Source organism: Panthera leo, chromosome D1, assembly GCF_018350215.1.
Source record: "Panthera leo isolate Ple1 chromosome D1, P.leo_Ple1_pat1.1, whole genome shotgun sequence".
NCBI classification, from domain to species: domain Eukaryota; kingdom Metazoa; phylum Chordata; class Mammalia; order Carnivora; family Felidae; genus Panthera; species Panthera leo.
This window is the reverse complement of record NC_056688.1, coordinates 748,559-774,111: the sequence shown is the minus strand read 5'-3', so window position 1 is coordinate 774,111 and position 25,553 is coordinate 748,559. Positions and strand designations below refer to the sequence as shown.

General features: G+C 39.1%; 1 protein-coding gene across 1 annotated transcript in view; it reads right to left on the bottom strand.

Annotated features, from left to right (window-relative positions):
- Positions 1 to 25,553, bottom strand: part of CEP126 (centrosomal protein 126) — a 104,303-nt gene that overhangs the window by 63,561 nt on the left and 15,189 nt on the right. The window contains exon 3 of the mRNA XM_042903935.1: positions 4,283 to 4,428. Coding sequence (XP_042759869.1) covers positions 4,283 to 4,428 — 146 coding nt within the window. The remainder of the gene's footprint in view (positions 1 to 4,282; positions 4,429 to 25,553) is intronic.

Sequence of the window (25,553 nt, the reverse complement as noted above, 5' to 3'; positions counted from 1 at the left end):
TTTAGCCATCAAAAAAGAATGAAATCTTTCCATTTGAGACAATGTAATGGACCTAGAGAGCATTATGCTAAGCGAAATAAGTCAGACAGTGGACAAATACTGTATGATGTCACTTACATGTGGAATCTAAACAGAACAAACCAAATGAACAAAACAAACAGACTCACAGAGAGAGGAAACAAACTGTTACTAGGGAGGGCAAAGGTTGAGGGGCTGGTGAAGTGTGAGATAGGTTGGGGGGTTGGATTAAGAGGTATAGACATCCAGTTATGAAATAAGTAAGTCATGAGGATGTTATGTACAGCACAGGGAGAATAGTCAGTGACGCTGTAATAATTTTGTGTGGTGACAGATGGAACTAGACTTATTGTCAGGATCATTTAATAACGTATAAAAATAAAGAATCATAAAGATGCATGCCTGAAATGAATAGGATATTATATGTCAGTTATACTTCAGAAAATGAAAACTACCTTAGATCAGTGTACGACCACCCATGACTGCTTCTTGTTGCTGTTAATCTAACGACTCCTGGTTACCACCCCTCATGCGCTGGGGATACTGGAAGCCTGTTATTTTTCAAGTCTTACTGCAGACCACAGCTGCATTCCTTCATTTAGCCCAGGAGCTCTGGTTTTTCCAGTTCTTCTACCCTAATATGCTCACTCCAACGGTTTTCTGACCTCATTCAAACCCCCAGCCTGCTGCCCTTCTTTGTAGCACGGGGAAGAGCCGACCACCAGGCTTCCTGGTGAGCTTGCGGTTAGCCTTCAGGGTTTGGGAATAAAGTGAACTAACAGTCAATTAAGTAGTAGTCTTTCATAGCTTTGTTCTTGCTCTTCACTGACAGCACTGGCTTTTCTTAAAATTTTATTTTGACAGGGGCGCCTGGGTGGCTCAGTCGGTTAAGCGTCCAGCTTCGGCTCAGGTCATGATCTCGAGGTCCGTGAGTTCGAGCCCCGCATCGGGCTCTGTGCTAACCGCTCAGAGCCTGGAGCCTGTTTCAGATTCTGTGTCTCCCTCTTTCTCTGACCCTCCCCCGTTCATGATCTGTCTCTCTCTGTCTCAAAAATAAATAAACGTTAAAAAAAATTTTTTTAAAAAAATTTATTTTGACATTTTGCATAGATGACATATTCATACTCAGAAGTGAAAAATATACATGATATATTTGGAAGTCTTGCTCTCCTTGGTCACTTGTATATTCTTTCACTGTTTCTTTATGCAAATACAAGCAAATGTAAATACAGTAAAACTTTGGATTGCGGGGAACTTGTTCTGTGAGTGTTCCGCAAGATGAGGAGATTTCTCTAATAAATTTTAACTAGATAAATGAGTGGCTTGCACTTGTTGCAACTCGTTGCAAGATAAAGGAGTGATGCCAAATGTCACATGATCACAACTGAGCCAATGGTTCTTGAAATTCACTTTGGCATACGAGTGCTTTGGTTTATAAGCATGTGTCCGGAACAAATTCTGCTCACAAACCAAGGTTTTACATATATATTTTAATTTTGACAACTACTTCTCAAAATCCATTTTTTGGTTTTTCTTGCTCTACCTACAGTATACACTGGTATGTGTTAAGATTCTATTTTAGGCCCTACCCTCAATCTATGGTCTATATCCTGTTGTTTAGTTTACCTTTCCCATGGCTTCATTTATCAACTATATATCCATTCATTAGTGACTCTTAAATATATGCATCTCTATTCTGTATCTTGTTCTTAAGTTTCAGACCCACATTTCTAGTTGCTGATTTGATTTCTCCATTTGGACAAGCCAAAGGAGGCTCAAAATCAATACATTTAAAACTTAATGATCATTCACACTTGTAATCTGATTCATCCATAACCCTGATTAATATGATCATCTACCAAAATCATTAATTCTGTAAAAATGTCTAAAAACGTGTGAGGCTCTCTGCAAAATCCCTAGGGCACTGTTCTCTACCTGGACCCTTGGCACTTTCCATTGATCGTAACTGAAATCTAACTGATTACATCTCCTGAATATATTACCACTTGCCTCCACATCCAGTACAGTGTTTTAATTTAGCAGCTGGACCTCTCTTGCCACAAATAACGAAATAGTCTCATACTAGTCTATCTACTTCAGTGTCTTTACTGGAACGCAACATCCATGTTGTAACTGTAATTATCTTTAACAAACAAATCTAATTATAGTAGAGACCCCAAGTTTCCCACCCAATATCCATTTTCCCTTTCTTCCTTGGCAACAGACCCTACATTAATAGTTAGAGAGTAGCAATAGAGCCTTAAAAAAATTTTTTTTTCATTTTTCAGTACCCCCTGCACATGAAGTTGCCAATTATAAATTACACTAAGCAGACAAATGGCTATTTCTAGGAACATAATTTAAAAGGAGCTCAGAGGTACAACCTTTTTTCCTTTACAATTCTTCCTTCTTCATGCCTACAACATGGCATGATGGCTGGAGATCTGGCAGGTGCAATGTGACCATGAGGGTGAAGATATAAATCACAAACTAAGAATAGTTGAGCTGAGAGACAGAGGCATTGGGGTTCCCAGTGACACTGCACAGTCCCCAAATGAGCTGTGACTGCCTACCTCAGGACTTCATATTATCAGAGGGAGAAATAAACCCTGCCATATTTAAGCTGTTATTATTTTTAATGGTGTTACCACCTGCCCTTACTCACTGTGACAGACACAGTAATGGCTTCATTTTCAATTAAAAACCCTTTTTTTTTTATTTAAAAAAAAATTTTTTTTTTTTTTAACATTTATTTATTTTTGAGACAGAGAGAGACAGAGCATGAACGGGGAAGGGTCAGAGAGAGAGGGAGACACAGAATCTGAAACAGGCTCCAGGCTCTGAGCTTTCAGCACAGAGCCTGATGCGGGGCTCGAACCCACGGACCGTGAGATCATGACCTGAGCTGAAGTCGGCCGCTTAACCGACTGAGCCATCCAGGCACCCCTTCAATTAAAAACCTTTAAGTGGATTGCATTTTGGAGAAAGACAAAATTCCTAGCATGATATGCAAAGCTCTTTGGGTCCTGGTTCTAACTTAGTTTTTTAGACTTACATTCATTTTTCTTCACTTTTTCCCCACCCTATGCTTCAGGATACACCAAAATACATAATTTATTTATGAAAGCTTTTCCTTCCATTGGGGATTAAAAAATTTTTTTCTCTATGCATGGCAAAATGCTCATTCTTCAAGATTCAAATTAAGTCATTTTTTCAGGGATAATGTCCTTGATGTCCCTGTACAGCTGTAGTTTTCTTCCTTCTGTGTTCACACAGAGCTTCACATATTTTGTTACCACAGCAATCATCAGTTTATTTATTGACATTGTTTACATTATTCTCACCTCCAAAATAAGCTGTGAGATCTTTAATGGTAGAGTAGGACTAGATTTCTCTCTGTCTCAGCCCAGGGCTAAGTACAATGTAGTACAACGTATGTTTGTTGAACATAAAGGTTCTGCCTGTCCTTTTCTTTTTGAAGCTTTGACATTTTATTCTTAATTCTGTGTTGCTATTTAAGGTATAAAAAATGTAGATGTGATACCAAAGAATCAACCATACTCATATTTAGATTCTTAATAGGTTCCAGGTCTCAGATTGTTGGATTGTATCACTTTGTACACTTTATTTTTATTTAAATGTTTCTCAAACAGGAATTTGAACCAAAATGTGAATAAAATACCAGAATGAATGTGACACTAATTTACTGAACCTAAATGTTAAATTTTCTTTTTACTAAATCAGTTTTAAAAAGACAAAGCATTGTGAGCCAGGATATAGTAGAATCAAACTTGCAAGCTTTCAAAATTTACTAATAGAGCCAACAAAATATTCTCCAAGTTAAAGCTAAATCAAATTACAATTTTTCACTTGGTTAAAACCTTATTACTCAAAGGCATATTTTTTTAGTTTGAATTTATACTTCCTTTCTTTTTTTTTTTTTTAATTTTCTTTTTTAATGTTTATTTTTGAGGGGGAGAAAGAGGGCAAGCAGGGGAGGGACAGAGAGAGAGAAAGATGCAGAATCTGAAGCAGGCTCCAGGCTCTGAGCTGTCAGCACAGAGCCCAACACAGGGCTTGAACTCAAAAACTGTGAGATCATGCATGATCTGAGTCAGAGTTGGACGCTCAACTGACTGAGCCACCCATGTGTCCCTATATTTTCTTTCTTAATTTATCATTTTACTGCCTACTCAATATTGAATATTGAGTATTAGATATAACTTTCATTTTTGTTCTCAAATTGTTCTAGAGATTAAGGTACCTGCTCTCCTCCGTTGTGAAAGAGGAATATGGGCACGTTGGAATTTTTCAGTGACTTCTTCAAACTTCTCTTTTCTTTGTTGAAGTATTTGTTCTCTGATTTGTTGTTCTCTTTCTTCTTGTTCTTTTCGTTTCTCTTCAAAAGCTCTACATTTAAAACACAAAGTAGATAACTGAATTAGGGATTAAATTTTAAAAATCTCAATACAGAAAATAGCTTCAAACTAGTGATTTATTATACAGTGATGTTTTCATATTTCAAAAGTCTACTTACTTAGAAACAAATTAAAAAAAAAAGGCCCTTAGCTAAGAATTTTAATATCTTTATATGTGGTAATTCCAGAACCTTATCCAGGCCTGGCAGGCCTACATACATGTTTCCACCTCCCAAAGCCTGCTGTGGAAGCATTCTTTACTATTTTCTGGAATGTGAAGAGCTAATTCATTGGTGAAAGAATCAGTCTTACAAATTATGGGGCAGTCAGGACAATGCTGTATATTTCTTTTTGTCTTTTAGACCAAAAGTTTAAAATTGGCTGTCATGATAAGTCTGAAGTATGCTAAAAATCCATGCAATTTACGTAAAAATCTTGATTTCCACCTCCTCTGGAAAATATGTAAGATTTGTCAAGTATGAACTCCTATTCACACATTCCCTATTTTTCTTAACTTTCCTATTTCATTTATTTCTGATTGCACCTGGGCACTTGAGTTTATATTCTCTAGTTTCATCTGTTTCAAAAAATTAATTTTGCTTGTGAAAAATATGTGTGTGTTTCAATAATTATTTGCTAGACAATGAAAAAAATGGAAAAGGAGGCTTGCAATTCACTGGTTGAGAAACTGCCAAGTGGTTCTCCTCTTCAGAAAGCATGGGGCTGAGAGGTGGTAGGTAAGAAGTCTTTAAGATTTTTAGTTCCATGCATTACTATTAACCATCCTTCCAAAGGCCTTCACTGGCTGGAGCATTATTCTATTCTAAATAACTCAGATTTAGGGAAGTACACTTCCGGGAAGTAGGGATACGTATATTTAAGTGGTCTTACCCCAGTGGTAGGTAGGAGATAGTGGGTTTGACGCAACAATTACAACACTGTATTGTGAACTTCATAACATGCAGACATAAAGAAGTCCATGAGCAAAAGGATGCCAACATGGGGGTGGGACTAATAGAATCATAAAGTTGAAGGATCCTTATATTTATGTGAAATGGTCCAGTTATAACTCTAAATAGTTAAGAATGAATATTATAATGCCTAGAGGAGCCACTAAAAAAAAAGTAAAATTGAAAATTTTTTGACTAACTCAAAGGGAGGCAGGAAAGGAAGAAGAAACAAGAGGAAAAAAAAATAGAATTGATAGAAAACATAGTTAAATGAGAGACCTACATCAAACTGCTTTAAGAATTATTAGATGTAAAAAGACTAAACACAAGGCAGAGTCTTGTTTTTGGGAGACAGTTCTCTGTAAATATTTCGTATTTCTGCACAGCCCAGGTTCTCTGAATGAAGACATTCACAGCCAACTTGAGAGTGTGCGTGTAGACAGTGTAGTATAGTAAAGCAAAGAAAGGTCTCCCTTCCTGGAGACATGGGGTAGCGAAGATAAAGATCTCTCTCTTCTCCAAAGAGTGCTTACACTCCAGATCAAACATAAGGTTTCCTTCTCTCTGAAGAGGGGGATAGCAGCGGCCATGTAGTTTCCACGTGTCGTGGTTCTTAGTCTGTAATGAACTAGTTCCTACTCTGTGCAGGAGCCATCTGGCCCTCACAGCATTGCCCTTTGGGGAGTAGACTTTAGGAAACTGACATAAGACATTGCTTTGGCTACGCTTTTTCCACGAGTGATACACAGTTTGTTTTCTTTCAGCCTGCCACAATACATACGAAATAGTGGTAAGCTAAAAAAATTAGCTTGCTTGTCAAAACCTCAGATCCTATACAGTTCTTCACAGTTTCTGATTTAGCACTTGCTAGACTGAATATAACCAAGACACAAGAGGATTTCCACAAACACAGACAGGTTGAAAGCAAAAGGATGAAACAGTAGAAGACATTTACTAAATTAATAGCAGACAAAGTAGGCATTAAGACAGGGAGTATTACCAGAGATGAAAACAGTATTTCATAATGATAGAAGGGTCAGTTCATCAGGACTACATAAAAATCATAAATATGTATGTACCTAATAAGAGACCTTCAAAATACATGAAGCAAAGAACTAAAGGGAGAAACTGATGAATCTATGATTGTAGTTGCATATTGCAACATACCTCTCAATAATTGATAGAACAGTCACAAAAAAAATATCAGTAAGAATACAGATTTGAACAACACTATCAACTACCTTGACCTTGTTGATATTTACAGAACAACTATTTAGGCCCAACAATTGCAATACATATTCTTTTTGAGTGCAACATAAGAAATCTTACATTGGCCCATAAAACAAATGCCAACGAATTTCATAAGATTTAAATCTTAGAGTATGTTCTCCAATTAAAAAATAGATTTATATTAGAAATCAATTATGGTATCTAGAAAAGCTCAATAATTGGAAATTAAAATAAAACAAGAACATACTTCCAAATAAGCTATAGGTCAAAAAAAAAAGAAATCAAAAGGGAAGTAGCAAAACAAAATGAACAAAATGAAAATGCAGCATACCAAATTTATTGAGTGCAGTTGTTCAGAGGGAAATTTATCTTATTATTTTTTTAATGTTTATTTAATTTTGAAAGAGAGGGAGCAGAGGATCCTAGGCAGACTCTGCATTGACAGCAGCAAGCCCGATGTGGGGCTTGAACTCATGAACCGTGAGACCGTGGTCTGGGCCTAAGTCGAATGTCTAATCAACTGAGTGACGCAGGCGCCCCCGGAGGGAAATTTATAACTTTAAATGCCTACAGTGGAAAAAGATAAATACTTTAAATCAGTGATTTTAGTTCCCACCTTAAGAAGATGGAAGACGTGCAACTTTATTCTTTGGTAAGAAGAAAGGAATGAATAAAAGAAGAAAGCAATGAAACACTAAACTAAAAAATAGAGACCACACAGACTAAAGTTGTGTTTGAAAACTTTAGTAAAATTAATAAACTCCTACCAAGAATGATGAATGGAAAAAAAAAAAAAAAGAGTGAAGAAAAAAAAGTAAACAAAATGATCACTCTCATGAATGAAAGATAGGCTATCACTACCAATACCACAGACATTAAAAGAATAATATGACCAACTTTCTGCTAATAAATTCAACAACTTAGATAAAATGGATCAATTTCTTGAAAGAATCAACTTAGCAAAACTGACAAAAAAATACAAAAACTTTATTAATAAATTTAATTTATAATTAGTAAGCTTCCTACAAAGAAAACTCCCTGTTCAGATTTTTTATTACTTTTTGTCAAACATTTAAAGGAGAAATAACAATCATAGAACCTTTTTCCAAGTATAGAAGTAGAGGAAACACTTTCTCAACATATTTTATTTATTAAAAAAAATTTTTTTAATGTTTATTTATTTTTGAGAGAGACACAGTGCAAGTGGGAGAGGGGCAGAGAGAAAGGGAGACACAGAATCCGAAGCAGACTCCAGGCTCTGAGCTGCCAGCACAGAGCCCTATGTGGGCTCAAACCCACATGAGATCATGACCTGGGCTGAAGTCAGACACTTATCCAACTGAGCCAGCCAGGCGTTCCCCCCACCACCCACAACATATTTTATAAAGCCTGTATAACCTTGATCTCCAAACCTCACAAAGATATTATAAGAAATTTACAGACCAAACTGTACACAAAAATCCTTCACAAAATATTAGTAAATAAAATCCACCAGTTTATTAAGAAAACTCCCACATCACCAAATGAGAGTTACCCTTAGAAGGCAAGGCTGACTTGATATCTCAATATTAACCAGTAAAAGAAAAATAAGTAAAAAATAAAAAGGGGTGACTGGATGGCTTAGTCAGTTGAGCATCCGTCCGACTCTTGATTTTGGCTCAGGTCATGATCTCAGGTTTGTGGGATCAAACCCTGCATCAGGCTCTGTGCTGGGCACAGAGCCTGCTTGAGACACACTCTCTCTCTCTCTCTCTTCCCCCTGTCTCCATCTGCCCCTCTCCCCTGCTCACGTGCTCTAAAACAAACAAATAAATAAATGTCAAAGTTAATCAGTAAAATTAACCACACTGACCAAATAAAGGAGAACAGCTGTATGACAATATTGAATACATGTTCATGATAAGAACTCTCAGCACACCAGGAATGAAAGGAAACCTCCCCAATCTGATAAAGGGCAATTATCAAAAATCCCTAGTTAGCAGCACAGTTAACTGTAAAATAGTTAATACTTCCCTCTCCAAAGGGACAAAAGGCAAAAAAGCTCATTATATTGCCTCTATTCCCCATTACACTGGAGCTCCTAAAAAGTTCAATAAGGCCAACATAAAAACAAAAGGCACATCAATTAGAAAGATGAAGTTAATTCCCTTTATTTCAGATGACATGATTATACAAACAGAATATGCTAAGGAATTTAAAAATAACTCCTAGAACTAATGAGTGAATTTAACAAGTTCTCAGAATACAAGGTCAATGTAGAAAAATCAATGATATTTCTACATATAACAATGGAAAATGAAATTTAAATCCATTTAAAACAGCATCATAGAATTTGAAATACTTAGGAATTATGTAACAAAAAACCATGTAAGAACTTCACTTTGAAAACAGAAAATACTGCTAAAAGAAATTATACAAACAACAACAAAAAGAAAAAAACAGGAGAGAGGAAAGGAGAAATATACTGTGTTCATGGATTTCATGTATTACAAGACTCAATATTGTTATATCAATTCTTTCTAAATTGATCTGTATGTTCATCATGGTATGTTCAAAACCATGCAGGTTATTTATATGGAAAAGCAAAAAATACCAAGAAGAGACAAAACAATCTTGAATTAAAACAAAACTGGAGGGTGTGGCGCCTGGGTGGCTCAGTTAGTTGAGCTTTGGTTCAGGTCATGATCTCAAAGTTCATGATTTCAAGCCCTGCATTTGGGCTCTGTGCTGACAGCTTGGAGCCTGCTTCGGATTCTGTGCCTCCCCCTCTCTCTGCCCTTCCCCTGCTCACAATCTCTCTCTCAAAAAATTAGTAAACACCAAACAAACAAGCAAACAAATCTGGAGGGTGTGCACTGCCTTATTTCACCATGAAACAGTGGTTCTCAACTGGGGGCAATTTTGCCCCTTCCCTCTCAGTAAATATTTGGCAATGTCTGAAAACATTTTTAATAGTGCCACCACTGGGCATACTATTGGTACCTAGTAGGTAGAGGCCAGGATACCTCCCATAATACATCTCATCCAAAATGTCAGCAGCGTTGTTGAAAATCTCTGCCATAATGCCACAATAAGCGAGGCAGTGTAGTCCTGGTGTAAGGATAAACAGACCAATGGAATACAATATGGAAAACAGAAATAAACCCCCACATACATGGCCAATTCATTTTTTTTAAAATATTGTTTATTTTTTTTTTAATGTTTATTTATTTTTGAGACAGAGAGAGACACAGCATGAGCAGAAAGGGGCAGAGAGAGAGGGAGACACAGAATGTGAAGCAGGCTCCAGGCTCTGAGCTGTCAGCACGGAGCCCGACGCGGGGCTCGAACTCACGAACCACGAGATCATGACCTGAGCCGAAGTCGGATGCTTAACCGACTGAGCCACCCAGGCACCCCACGGCCAATTCATTTTTTAAAAAGGTGGCACGGCCACTAAACATAGAAAGGAATCATTTTTCAACAGATGCTGCTAGAACAACTGGACCAACTCATAAGAATAAAGCCCAGCCTTACATAAGAGCACAGATGCAGACTCTGATATGGATGGTAAGCCTAAAAGCCAAAACCAGAAACTTTCCAGAAGGAAACAAGCAGACACTCTTCATAACCTTGGAATAGACAAAATGTCTTCCGGAGTACACAAAAAGCTTTATCTATAGGGGCTCCTGCGTGGCTAAGTCACTTCAGCAACCGACTCTTGATTTTGGACAGGTCATATCTCACGGTTTGTGACTTTGAGCCCCATGTCAGGCTCTGTGCTGACAGTATGGAGCCTGCTTGGGATTCTCTCTCCCTCTCTCTCTGCCCCTCCCCTACTTGCACTGTCTCTGCTAAATAAACTTTTTTAAAAAGATGTTTATTGGGGCACCTGGGTGGCTCAGTCGGTTGAACATCTGACTTCGGCTCAGGTCATGATCTCGCTGTCTGTGAGTTCAAGCCCTGTGTCGGGCTCTGGGCTGACAGCTCGGAGCCTGGAGGCTGTTTCAGATTCTGTGTCTCCCTCTCTCTCTGACCCTACCCCACTCATGCTCTGTCTCTCTCTGTCAAAAATAAATAAACATTAAAAAAAAATTTTTTTAAAGATGTTTATTTATTTTGGAGAGGGAGTGAGCACAAGCAGGTGAGGGGTAGAGAAAGAGGGAGACACAGAATCTGAAGCAGGCTCCAGACTCTGAGTTGTCACCACAGAGCCTGACATGGGGCTTGAACCCACTGAGAGATCATGACCTGAGCCGAAGTCAGATGCTTAACTGACTGAGCCACCCAGGTGCCTCAAGCTTTTTTTTTTTTTTTTAATCACTAAATATAGAACAAAAAACTGATAAACTATACTTCATCAAAACTTAAAACTGCTTTATGAAAGATTTTATGAAGTAAATAAAAAGGCAGGCCATAGACCGGAAAAAAATACTTGCAATATATATCTCTGACAAAGGAACTATATCCAGAATATATAAAAAAATCTTACAACTCAAAAAGAAGACAAATAATCCAATTAAAAATGGACAAAATGGGGCGCCTGGGTGGCTCAGTTGGTTAGTGTCTGACTTCGGCTCAGGTCATGATCTCACGGTTCATGGGTTCGAGCCCTGCCGCAGGCTCTGTGCTGACAGCTCAGAGCCTGGAGCCTGCTTCAGATTCTGTGTCCGTCACTTTCTGCCCCTCCCCTAGTCATGCTCTGTCTCTGTTTCTGTCTCTCTCTCAAAAATAAATAAACGTTAAAAAAATTTTTTTTTAAACGGACAAAATATTTAACAGAGATGTCACCAAAATCACATAAAAATAGGTAAGCAGGGGAGTCCAAATTACAACTACTTCATATCTACTATACAGCTAAAATTAAAAAGACTGACATTGCTGGTGGGTGTGTAAAATGGTTAGTCCTTTCAGAAAACTTTGTGACAGTTTCATATATGGATAAACACAAATGTACCTTAGGATTTAGTAATTCTACTTCTACTCAGGGGAAATGAAACATATGTGCAGAACAAGATGTCTTATAGTAACTGATTCTCTCATGTTTTACAACTTCAGCTTGAATTATCTTTCAGTCGGCAGCTTTATTAATAGTCTCAATTATAACAACCTAATGTCCATCACTAGGAGAATCGATAAACAAATTATGATATATCCTTACAATGCAAAACCACTCAGCACTAAAAAAGGGATAAACTAGTGATATATGCAAAGACATCGGTAAATCTCAACATTAAGTAAAAGAAACCATTAACAAAAGTGCAAGGACTGGCACAACTAATTCTGATGACAGAAATCAGAACAGTGGTTGTTGAGGGGTGGAGACTGATGATAATGGATTTGAAAGTATATGCAAGGGAATGACAGGGACAAACCAGGGAGTGAGAAGCTCAGTTTGAATAGAAGTGAGAACTCAAGTGATAAGAATAACAAAGAAAGGGTGATAAGATAGATGGACTGGGGTGGGGTCTTACAATTGCTAAACTCAGGGTACAAGAGGAAGTGACACGGAGAGGCAGGTGGTACAGATCATAGATTGAGATTCCAGGAACTGAAATTTTGGAGGTGGAGAAATAATTGGTGGTAGCTGAGGTGAGATGCCATTGAATGGGTGAAGTTCAAGAAAATGATAGGTCACTATGTTGAATGGGTGATCTATGAAGATACTGAAATTACAAAGAATGATCACTGGAATAGTGGTTGAAAGGGTGGGCCTACGCCGGCCGACTCCATCTTGTTCTGTGTCCTTCACCTTGACCACGCCTCCTCTCCTTGAGTAACCTCCCGCTCACCTGCCTAACAGGACTCCGACCCAACCCTTCCCCAGCCAATGGGCTGAGGCCACAGCCATTACCTCACCAACTGCCCGTAGGCCCCAGTAAAACCTTTGTCCTTTTGAAACTCCCTCTCTCTCCCCAGCATCTCACCGCTGCGTAGTGCAGGTAGGGGACTGAGCTCGGGCTAGCTCGAATAAAGGCTCTTTGCTTTTGCATCAGACTCGGCTCCCTGCTGGTCTTTGGGGATCACGAATTCTGGGCAGAACAGTGGTAAGGAGGCAAGAAGAGCCAGGTGCTAAAACTTTCAAGCAATGACACAGAGGATCTATAGAGCATCATAGTAATAGTGACATTATTACGACAGGTAATAGTGTAAGACAGGTAAGACAGGTAATAGTGAGCAGTACAGTTAGATAGCATGTGCTTTAAAAGATCTTGGGGACCAGGGCACCCTGTACCCACTCTGGCCCATATCCACGTTAGCTATGGCTATTCCAGCAGGGTAGTCACAGCATAGATTGCCCTGGGATCCCCAGACCATGCCAGACATAGCTCCAGTCACCAGGCACGCACAGTCTACACAAGGAACAATGACACACAAGACCATTCCATCATGTTTAGGAGAATTATCTGTTCCACCTGGTTCATAGAAACAAACACAGAAAGTCAAGCAAAATTAAGACAAAGGAATATGCTCCAAGTGAAATAAGACAAAACCTCAGAAAAAGAACTAAATGAGGAGAGAAAAAAATCTACCTGATAAAGAGTTTAAAGTAATGGTCTTCAAGATACTCACCAAACTGGAGAAGAGTGGTTGAACTAAGTGAGAACTTTAATAGAGAGAGAAAACATTAAAAAAGAACCAATCAAGATTTGAAGCATACAATAACTGAAATGGAAAATACACTAGAAGGAATCAACAGGAGATTAGAAGATGCAGAAGAATGGATCAGCAATCTGGAAGACAGGGTAATGGAAAAAAAAACCTCCTAAGCTCGACAGCAAAAAGAGGAAAAACAAAAAGATTGGTTAAAGGATCTCTTGGACAACATCAAACAGACAAATATTTGCATCACAGGGATCTCAGAAGGAGAAGAGAGAGAGAAAGGAACAGAAAGCATATTGGAACAAATAATAGCTGAAAACTTCCCTAACCTGGGGAAGGAAACAGACATCCAGGTTTGGGAAGCACAGAGAGTTCCAAACAAGATGGACCCATGAAATTCTCTCTACACTGACACATAATAATTAAAACACCAAAGATGAAAAACCAAGGAAGAATTTTAAAAGCAACAAAGATGGGAGCACCTGGGTGGCTCAGTTGGTTGAACATCCGACTTTCGCTCAGGTCATGATCTCACAGCTCATGAGTTCGGGCCCTGTGTCAGGCTCTGTGCTGCCTGCTTTGGATTCTGTGTCTCCCTTTCTCTCTGCCCCTCCCCGGCTCATGCTCTGTCTCTCTCTCTCTCTCTCTCTCAAAAACAAATAAACATGAAAAAAAAAAAAGAAAAAAAAAAGCAGCAAAAATGAAGCAACTAATTATGTATGAGGGAAATGCCACAAGGCCATCAGCTGATTTTTTTCAACAGAAACTTTGTAGGCCAGAAGGCAGTGACATGATATATTCAAAGTGCTAAAAGGAAAAACCCTAGAACTAAGAATATTCTGCTTAGCAAGGCTATCACTCGGAACAGAACGAGATAAAGAGTTTCCCAGACAAACAAAAATTAAAGGAGTTAATTTACTACGAAACCAGCCTTACAATAAATGTTAAAGGAACTTCTTTTAGGGTAAATGAAAGGCCATAATTAGAAAATTATAAAAAGAAAAAATACCATGAGTAAAAGCAAATATACACTAAAGGTATAAGAGCAATCATATGTAAAGCCAAAAAGTTAAAAGACAAAAGCAGTAAAATCAATTTTATCTAAAAAATTAATTAAGGGGAACTCAAAAAACATAAAGATATAAAATATGACAATATATACATAAAATACAGAAGAGGAAGTAAAACTGAAGTTCTTTTAGAATGTGATGCTATATTCTTAGGATATAATATATGAGTCTCATGATAACCACAAAGCAAAAAACTATAGTAGATACAAAAAGGAAAGAGAAAGAAAGCCAAGTCTAACACTAAATAAAGTCATGAATTACAAGGAAAGAAAGCAAAAGAAGAAAGGGACAGAGAACTATAAAAACAACCAGAAAACTATGAACCAGATGGCAATAAGTACATATCTATCAATAATTTAAATGTAAATGGTCTAAATGCTCCAGTGAAAAGACATGGGAGGGTCTCCATGGGGAGGAAGAGGATTGAGGACCAAGGGTCTGCTGCCTCCCCTTTGTGCTGTGGGACAAGTTCTTTCGGGGGGGGGGGGGGGGGCGGAGGGGCAGGGGTGGATACCCATCCCCCTCTCCCAACAGTGTCAAGGACATGTGATCGGTGCTGAGCTATGGGTGTAGCTCCAAGGACTGGAGACCTCAAGTGCTCTGGGAGGACAGACATACCTCCCCATCCCCAGCTGAGGAAGACACATTTTCATTCAAGGGCTCAGAGTGGGCCGTGGCCAGCATGGCTTCAGCAGCGGGAGGAGCACAGTGTGACATCAGTGCAGTGGAAGACACAGCTCTGTCCTGCTGTGGCCACCCGGCCACCCGGGAGGAGCCTTGTAACAAGAGTCAATGTGGGCGCCTGGGAGGGCGGTGGGGCAGGAGGACCCGAAACCTACCACACCCAACAGATACACCTTGGTAAAAGCCACATGGGTCGGCAAACCCCGAAAACAACCCAAAGAGTGGCCAGTCTCTCCACAGTTAACAGTAGAGGGGAGGCCACATCAAGATGGGTGGGAGGGTGGAGATGTGCCCAGGAACCAAACTTCCAGTGAGATTAACCACGAACGAACGGGAGGGTCACCACAGGCATGAAGAAGGCATGGAACTGGACCCCCCACCAGGCTCCCCAGACACAGGGGCCCTGCACCGGGAGGACAGATCCCTAGAACATTTGGCTCTGAAAGCCAGTGGAGCCAAACTTCTTGAGATTTTACAATCATAGGCTTAACTCTGGGTACTTTAAAATCTGTGAGCTTGGCTCCGGGAGAGGGAGAGGGTGAGGGCTACAGGAAACGGAGTCCCTGCCCTTAAAGAGACAGCTAACAAACCACCGCTGTGAGCTTTTGAGCTAAGGCATAGAAACAGCAGTTCGCAAAGTGCCTGGAGCACACAGGAAGAAGATTTAGTTACTAACCCCAGAAATTTGCTGGAGGGCCAGGGATCTTTAGGAGGCTTCTCACTTCTCCAAGAACAAACGATCTGGTACAAATCTGGACAGTGACATGCAGAAGAATGAACCTGGACCACTTTCTTACACCATACGCAAAAATAAACCCTAAATGATTTAAAAACCTAAATGTCAGACTCCAAACCATGAAACTCCTAGAAGAAAACAAAAGATATCCAAATAATCTCTTGGACATCAACCATAGATGTCCTCAGGCAAGAAAAACAAAAGCAAAAATGAACTATTGGGACTACCCCAAAATAAAAATCTTTCGCACAGCAAAGAAAACCACTGACAGAATGAAAAGGCAATGGAAGAAGACATTTGCAAAATGATATATCTGATAAGGGCTTAATATCTAATATAAATAAAAAAATTTATACCACTCAACACCAGAAAACCGAACAATCCCATTAAAGATGGTTAGAGGACCTGAATACACATTTTCCCAAAGAAGATACACAGATGGCCAATAGGTACATGAAAAGATGGCTGTCACTCATCATCAGGGTAATGAAAATCAAAACCAAGTGAGGTATCACCTCACATCTACCGGAATGGCTGTTATTAGAAAGGTAAGAAATAATAAGTATTGTTGAGGATGTGGAGAAAAAGGAACTCATGTGCACTGTTGGAGAAATGCAAACTGGTAGAGCCACTGTGGAAAACAGTAGGAAGGCTCCTCAAAAAACTAAAAAGAGAAATATCACATGATCCAGTAATCCCATTATTGGGTTTTTACTCAAAGAAAACAAAACATGAATTCAAAACGATATATGCACCCCTATGCTTATTGCAGGATTATTTACAATTGTCAAGATATGGAAGCAATCTAAGTGTCCATCAATAGAGGAATAAAAAAGATGTAAATATATACATATGTACACACACACACACACACACACACACACACACACACACACACTGGGATATTACTTAACCATAAAAGGGAATGAGATCTTGCCATATGAGACAACACAGATGGACCTAGAGGGCATTATGTTCAGTGAAGTAAGTCAGACAGACAAAGACAAATACCATAAGATTTCACCTAGAAGATCTAAAAAGCAAAAGAAACAAAGTAGAAACAGATCCACAAGTAGAAAAAACTGGTGCATGCCAGAGGGGAGAGGCATGGGGGAAGGAGCAAAATGGGTGGAGGGGAGTGGGAGATTCAGGGGGATGAAAGGCACAGCATAGGGAACACAGTCAATGATATTGTGACGGTGTTGTATGGGGATAGTTACACTTATGGGGAGCATAAGGTACAGAGAGGGCCAATCACATTGTACACCTAAAACTAATGTAACAATATATGTCGACTCTATTCCAGTTAAAAAAAAGGGTGCCTGGGTGGCTCCGTCAGTTAAGTGTCTGACTTGATTTTGGCTCAGGTCATGATCTCACCCTTAGCGAGACAGAGCCCCGCGCAGGGCTCTGCGCTGACAGTGTGGAGCCTGCTTGGGATTCTCTCTCCTTCTCTCTGTTCCTCCCCTACTCATGTGCAAGTGCATGTGCACACTGTCTCTCAAAATAAATAAACTTAAAAAAAGTTAAAAAAATAAAAGAGCTAAGGGATTTTAAAGAAAAGTGCAATGGTTAGAAGAGACAATGAAAAGCAATAGTGACTCTTCAGGCATCATCCTGTGTGTCTATCAAGTATCTACTATAGTGTCTTAACACACTTCCCACAATATCACCTACTCCTTCCCTCCTACATTCTTTATCATAAACAAAAATAGAAGCTGTAAGCAGAGAATTTGTTCCATACCTAAAAATTACTTGTATCCATATTTACCTCAATTTGAGTTCTAACAAATTTCTAATACAATCACATGTCTTCAACTCCTTTGTCTTACTTTTCCTTTTGGTTAAACATTCCCATGTCTGCTCTCTTCCAAAAGGCACCGACTATACTTATGGGTAATTGCTTATGTAACTGACTTTTGTCTTTGGGACAGGAGATACAATCAGGATTGTAGGGACTGATGTAGAAAGTAAGTTTGGGAGAAGGCTTCTGGCAAAGCAAAGTTCATCACTGCACATAAGATGGACTGTGAAAAGGGAATAGGACACCACTCATTTATCACGGCCGGGCAGTGCATCAGAATTTCATGTGTATGGTCTTGCTTTAGCCCACAATTCTGGGAGTTGAATATTTTACAAATGAAAGAAATGAGTCTTAGAAAGGGTAAGTAATTTTTTCAAGGTCACATAATCACTAAATAGAACAAACAGGGAGTCTAAGCTAGGCAGTCTGACTCTTCCTGGTTTTTAATCACTTTCCTAGAGACCATATAACAGACTTTCTATAACTTTTCTCAAGGCACCTCTATTCTCAACATCGACACATACACAACTTTGCCTTCCCATGGAATCCTAAGCTTAACTTACCATAGTGTTTATCTTACTAAATAGTAATTATCTGTTTACTTTTCTGTATTGCTTATTAGACTTTAAGTATCACAAGACAGATAATGTGTCAGCACATAACATAGTGCTTGAAACATAATAGGAACTACATAGAATTGCTGAATAAAATAATTAATTGTATTTTAACTATCTTCCCCATCAGATGCTGTTTATTGAGTGTGGGGACTGAAATTTTAATTTCTGGAATTTTGGTGCCTAACACCAAGCCTTGAACCTGAAAGATGTTTAATACATAATTGCTGAATGAATGCTTGTTCATATGTCAACTTCAAATATAATCAGAGCACTTCTAAAAGCGGTTATTTATTATTTTGATTTAATAATTTATCTGCTGGGAATATAACGGTAAGCAAAAATAGATGTGATCTGTGCAGTTTTTTTTTTTTAAATTTTAAACAGTGAAAGCACATGAGTGGTGGAGAGATGCGGAGGGAGAGAAGAAGAGAGGGAGAGAGAATCTTAAGCAGGCTCCACACTCAGCATGGAGCCTGATGCAGGGCTCGAGGCCACAACTCTGGGATCATGACCTAAGCCGAATCAAGAGCTGGACTCTCAACAGAGTGAGCCACCCAGGTGTCTCTATGCAGTTATTTATAATCTAATGAAGCAAGCTAACAAAAGCAAGCATACAAAGAATTACTGATTGTCATAAGTGCTGTGAAGTAAAGAAACTCTAGTCCAAGACAGAGAACTTATTTTATTTTTAGTTTTTTTAATGTTTATTTTTGAGAGAGAGAGAGAGAGACAGACAGACAGAGCATGAATGGGGAGGGGCAAAGAGAGAGAGGGAGACACAGAATCCAAAGCAGGCTCCAGGCTTTGAGTTGTCAGCACAGTGGGGCTCGCAGGGCTTGAACTCATGAACCATGAGATCATGACCTGAGCCGAAGTCGGATGCTTAACTGACTGAACCACCCAGGTGCCCCTAAGGGAACTCACTTTAAATGAGGTGAAACAGGGAATATTTCTCTGGAAACATAACATTTAAGCTAAAAATTCAGAATACAGCCAGTCATGAAAAGAAGTGAGTGGAGAAAAGTGCTCTAGGTAGAAGGAAGAGCATGCCAAAACAGTAAGTTGGAAGAAAGAGAAAATAAGACAATAATACCAGTTCAGCCAAGTTTGGCAGTGAGGAACGATGAATTTCTAAAGCTAACAGGTGATGCTTTTTTTTGCTATAATCAGGGAGCAATTCTGATAGCAAGTTACCATCACTAGTATTTAATACTGTTCTCTGGGCTCAAATGCATATACAAAGTAATAATAATTTCACACAGTACTTTCTAGGACCATAGGAGATAATGTGTGTTCCAGACTGAATAAAATTAAACCAGGGATGGAATGTGATCAAGGACAGAAGTTTCTACTCCTGAACTCAGTGATGGGCTCAACAAAAAGTTTTGTTTTTAAATTTTTATTTAATTTATTTTTTCAATTTACATCCAAGTTAGTTAGCATATAGTGCAACAATGATTTCAGGAGTAGATTCCTTAATGCCCCTTACCCATTTAGCCCATCCCCCCTCCCAAAATCCCTCCAGTAACCCTCTGTTTGTTCTCCATATTTAAGAGTCTCTTATGTTTTTGTCTCCCTCCCTGTTTTTTTTTTTTTATTATTTTTGCTTCCCTTCCCTTATGTCCATCTGTTTTGTATCTTAAAGTCCTTATATGAGTGAAGTCATGATATTTGTCTTTCTCTAATTTCGCTTAGCATAATACCCTCTAGTTCCATCCAAGTAGTTGCAAATGGCAAGATTTCATTCTTTTTGATTGCCAAGTAATACTCCATTGTATATATTTACACCACATCTTCTTTATCCATCGATGGACATTTGGGCTCTTTCCATACTTTGGCTATTGTTGATAGTGCTGCTATAAACATTGGGGTGCATGTGCCCCTTTGAAACAGGGATAAATACCCTTGGATAAATACCTAGTAGTGCAATTGCTGGGTCGTAGGGTAGTTTTACTTTTAATCTTCTGAGGAACCTCCATACTGTTTTCCAGAGTGGCTGCACCAGTTTGCATTCCCACCAGCAGAGCAAGAGAGATTCTTTCTCTGCATGTTCGCCAACATCTGTTGTTGCTTGAGTTGTTAAGGATAGCCATTCTGACAGGTGTGAGGTGGTATTTCACTGTGGTTTTGATTTGTATTTCCCTGATGATGAGTGATAATGAGCATTTTTTCATATGTTGGTTTGCCATCTGGATGTCTTCTTTGGAGAAGTGTCTATTCAGGTCTTTTGCCCATTTGTTCACTGGATTATTTGTTTTTTGGGTGTTGAGTTTGATCAGGTCTTTATAGATTTTGGATACTAACCCTTTATCTGAGATGGCACTTGCAAATATCTCCTCTCATTCTGTCGGTTGCCTTTTAGTTTTGCTGATTTTTCCTTGGCTGTGCAGAAGCTTTTTATTTTGATGAGGTCCCAGTAGTTCATTTTTGCTTTTGTTTCCTTTGCCTCTGGAGACGTGTTAAGAAGTTGCTGTGGCCAAGGTCAAAGAGGTTTTTTCCTGCTTTCTCCTCGAGGATTTTGATGACCTCCTGTCTCACTTAGGTCTTTCATCCATTTTGAGTTTCTTTTTGTGTATGGTGTAAGAAAGTGGTCCAGGCTCATTCTTCTGCATGTTGCTGTCCAGTTTTCCCAGCACCACTTGCTGAAGAGACTGTCTTTATTCCACTGAATATTCTTTCCTGCTTTGTCAAAGTTAGTTGGCCATATGTTTGTGGGTCCATTTCTGCGTTCTCTATTCTGTTCCATTGATCTGAGTGTCTGTTCTTGTGCCAGTACCATACTGTCTTGATGATTACAGCTTTGTAATACAGCTTGAAGTCCGTAGACAGAAAGTTTTATTTATTTATTTTTTTAATTTTTTTTTAACGTTTATTTATTTTTGAGACAGAGAGAGACAGAGCATGAACGGGGGAGGGGCAGAGAGAGAGGGAGACACAGAATCTGAAACAGGCTCCGGGCTCTGAGCGGTCAGCACAGAGCCCGACGCGGGGCTCGAACTCACGGGCCGCGAGATCATGACCTGAGCCGAAGTCGGACGCTTAACCGACCAAGCCACCCAGGCGCCCCTACAGAAAGTTTTAATAAGCAATCATAGAGGTGACTGATGTAGTTCTTTCCCTCATCACTGACTCCTCTTCATGCAGTTATGTACCAGGCATTGTGGTAAGTACTCTGGGAACAGATGGGGCTTGTGATAAAAACAAGACACCTGCTCCTGCCACTGTAGAAGGCAGAGCTGGAAGAGCATGGTGCTGCGTCCCATTAACCCTGGAATCAGTCTTTTTTTAAGGTAATCATCACTTTTTATGTCTTTTCAATTTATTTATTTAACTCCAAGTTAGTTAACATACACTGTAGTATTGGTTTCACGAGAACCCATTGATTCATCACTTACATATGACACCCAGTGCCCATCCCGACAAGTGCCCTCCTTAAGGCTGATCATTCATTTAGCCCATCCCCCACCCACCTCCCTCTAGCAACCCTCAGTTTGTTCTCTGTATTTAAGAGTCTCTTATAGTTTGCCCCTCTCTGCTTTTATCTTATTTTTGCTTCCCTTCCCCTATGTTCATCTGTTGTGTTTCTTAAATTCCACATGAGTGAAATCATATGATATTTATCCTGAATGACTTATTTCACTTAGCATAATATACTCTATTTCCATACACGTTGAGGAAACAGAGAGCTTTCCCCCTAAGGTCAGGAACATGACAGGGATGTCCACTCTTATCACTGTTATTCAGCATAGTTCTGGAAGTCCTAGCTTCAGCAATAAGATAACTAAAAGAAATAAAAGGCATACAAATTGGCAAGGAAGAAGTCAAACTTTCACTATTGGCAGATGATATGATACTCGACATGGAAAACCTAAAAGACTCCACGAAAAATCTGCTAGAACTGATACATGAATTCAGCAAAGTCACAGGATATAAAATCACTGTACAGAAATCAGTTGCATATCTATACACCAATAATGAAACAGCAGAGAAATCAAGGAATCAATCCCATTTACAATTGCACCAAAAACCCTAAAATACCTAGGAATAAAGCTAACCAAAGAGATAAAAGATCTACATGCTGAAAACTATGCTGAAAACTACACAAAGCTTGTGAACAAAATTGAAGACACAAAAAATGGAAAAACATTCCATGCTCATGGATTGGAAGAACAAACATGGTTAAAATGTTGATACTGCTCACAAAACCTACACATTCAGTGCAACCCCTTGATGTTAGCCTTTTTCACGGAAGAAACATGGCCTGTCTTAGCAACTTAAAAAAATTCATTTACTGATTTGTGCTTGGAAAACATAAACTGGGGCACCTGGGTGGCTCAGTCAGTTAAGCATCTGACTTCAGCGCAGGTCATGATCTCACAGCTCATGAGTGCGAGCCCCATATCAGGCTCTGTGCTGACAGCTCAGGGCCTAGAGCCTGCTTCAGATTCTGTGTCTCCCTCTCTCTCTGCCCCTCCCCTGCTCATGCTCTGTCTCTCTCTCAAAAAAATAAACACTAAAAAAAAAAAAAGAAAAGAAAACCACAAACTGTATATATTGAAGGTGTACAATATAATGTCTATATGTGTAAACACTGTGAAATGATTGTCCAAACCAAAGCTGTGGACATATCCCTCTCCTCCTATAGTTATCTTTTGCTTTTTGCTGATGAGCAAACTGGAGGTGTACTCATTTAGCAAATTTCAACTATACCATACACTATTAATTACAGTCACCATGCTGTACATGAGATTTCTAGAACTTATTCACAGCTCAAAGTTTGTTCTTTTTGATCAATAGCTCTCCTTTTCCCCCACCCCTCTCTGCAGTTCAACTTTTTTTGGATTCCACATATAAGTGAGATCATGCGGTCTTTGTCTGTGTCTGACTCATTCCACTTAGCATAATGTCCTCCAGGTTCATTCATGTTGTCACAAATGGCAGGGTATCCTCCTCTTTTTAAGACTGAAGTAATATTCCATGGTGTTTGTATCTCTCACATTTTCTTTGTATATTCGCCAGCTGATGGACATTTAGATTATTTTCCTATCTTGGCTACTAGAATAATGCATTTCAGCAAATTTTGAAGGGTCTATTTAACGTGTACAGTTCTGCCTCATGAAACACGTAGACCACCTTGGCTCAATGTGAGCCCTGCATCACATGATGGTCGCATGTCAGATTGTTTGTTCTGTTTTTCCAGGAATCTACAACTATGGAGTATTATTTTCTTCTGCTGGAAATATTCTTAAAAAGTGAAGAAATAACCGTCATGGCAACAACTTTAACAAGAGAACCTAAGCATAGTATTAAGAGCACCTGAGGTCGCAGGAGACACAGGCAGAACTGGAAAGCTGGCCTTTTGTAATGTATTTTTTTCTGGATGGAACTGTATTTAAGATTTAAATAGGTACAATATTCTAGAGAGATATGATCTTTTTTTTTTTTAGTTTAAAAGTTTAAAAACTATATTTTGAAATAATTAGAAATCAAATTTAAAAATAGAACAAAACAGCACTCCAATTAAAAAACTATAACTGGAGAAAGAGTAGTTTTCAGGAACAAAGCATAAGATTTTAAATACATGATAATGCCAATAGCTTATAAGAAATAACACTAAATACAAGAATATACTGTCACATTTCGCTGCTTGTCAAAGAAACACGTGTCACAGTTAATCCTTTACTTGTTAACACTTAAAATTATTTGAGACCCCAAAAAACCTGTATTGAAAAATCATATTTCCAACTGATTGACTTTCCCTTGACTGGAAAAGAAAATAAATGGAAAGTTTCAAACAGCCATGAAGACACCAGTGCAGGAAAAAACACCCAAACAACAAAGATCTATACTCTGATTTCCCACACATGACTAGTAACGCACGGACTGCAAAAGGAAACCATAACAGCACCTCACTTCTTTCAAAGACTGAGATGTCAGCCAGAAAAACCGTGCCAATATCAATTAACTAAAGTTCATAAGTTTTAATCATTAGAGAGTCTCCTAGGTCCTTATTCACATATATTCTTATCTCAGATTCAGTTCTAATGAAAATCTTCTATTTACTAGGTCATAATGTGTTAGAAATATAAAAGAAGCAAGGCTAAGGGGTTAGTTTTAAAAAGAGAAATACTAACATCAAAAAGAAACAAATTCTGCTTCAGGTAAGATGGAAGTACACATACTTCTTGCCATTTCTCTCACTAAGTACAAATAAAAATCCTAGACATTACATATATTTAAAAAAAGAATAAAAAAGTAAAAGGTGGAAAGAAGGAAGCAGAGCAACCATGGACCCCGGGACCTGAGGAACAACACGATGGTAAGTTTCCTGGTTTTTCTTTTGGCTTCAAATATCCCATACTTGGAGTGGAAGAATCAGGCAATGTGTATATGTCAACAGGTTTAGACAAAATAAACAAATAAACTAGCCAAACGAAGCTTGCTCTCTCTAGCCCCAGGAGAGGAAAAGCCAACCCAGCAAGACAGAAAACTTTTATTCAACAGCCCACCACTCTATCCAAATACCACCGAAGAAACACTGTGGCTCTGCTCCCACCCTTGCCAGCAAAGGCTGCTGGGGGGCCTGGATTTCCACGCTTGCCAGGCAGTAACAGGGCACCCCCAGCCCTCCTGCTGGAATAACGTCAGAGAAGCTGAACTGAACACCGGGCTTTCATCCCTACCTGGTGCTAATGAGGCCCTCCTCATCACCTGGTATTAGCAGAAAAGAGGTCCGGAGTCTGGCAGGATGAGTCTCTGCCCATCTCTGCCCAACTGGGTAGTGTCTGAGGAAGACTTTCTCCATCAACATCTAGCAGTAATGAGGCCACACACACTGCGGTGTCAATGGAAATGCCCACGCCCCCTGAAGTAATAAGGGGCCCCTCCCCTAACCTGGTGTCCACAGAGACCGAGGGGTGAACTAGACCGCCACCTCCATCTGTCAGTAATGAGGCAACGTCCACCCCCATAGCCTTCCCCAGCTGGTATGGTGCCAGAGCCAGCTAAAGGTGACACTTTAGGAAGTTCCAGAGTCTCATAACATAATACAAAAATGTCCAGGTTTTAATAGAAAACCACTTATTCCAAGAACCAGGAAGATCTCAAACTGAGTGAAAAAAGACAACAGATATCAACACCAAAATGACAGAGATGTCAGAATTATCTGACAAAGATTTTACAGCAGCCATGATTGATAAAAGTGCTCAATCAGCAATTATGAACATGATTGCAAATGAAAAAAATAGCCTCAAGAATAGATGATTACAGAATCACTATGAAGAACCAAGTGAAAATTTTAGAACTGAAAAATACAATAACTGAAATAAAAAACTCAGATTGATTAAAGAAAAGATGTCAGTTGTCTCCACACCATATAGATGTAAAGGCATAATGCAATTCTTATTAAAAAACTCATCAATGTTTTTTGCAGATACAGATAAGA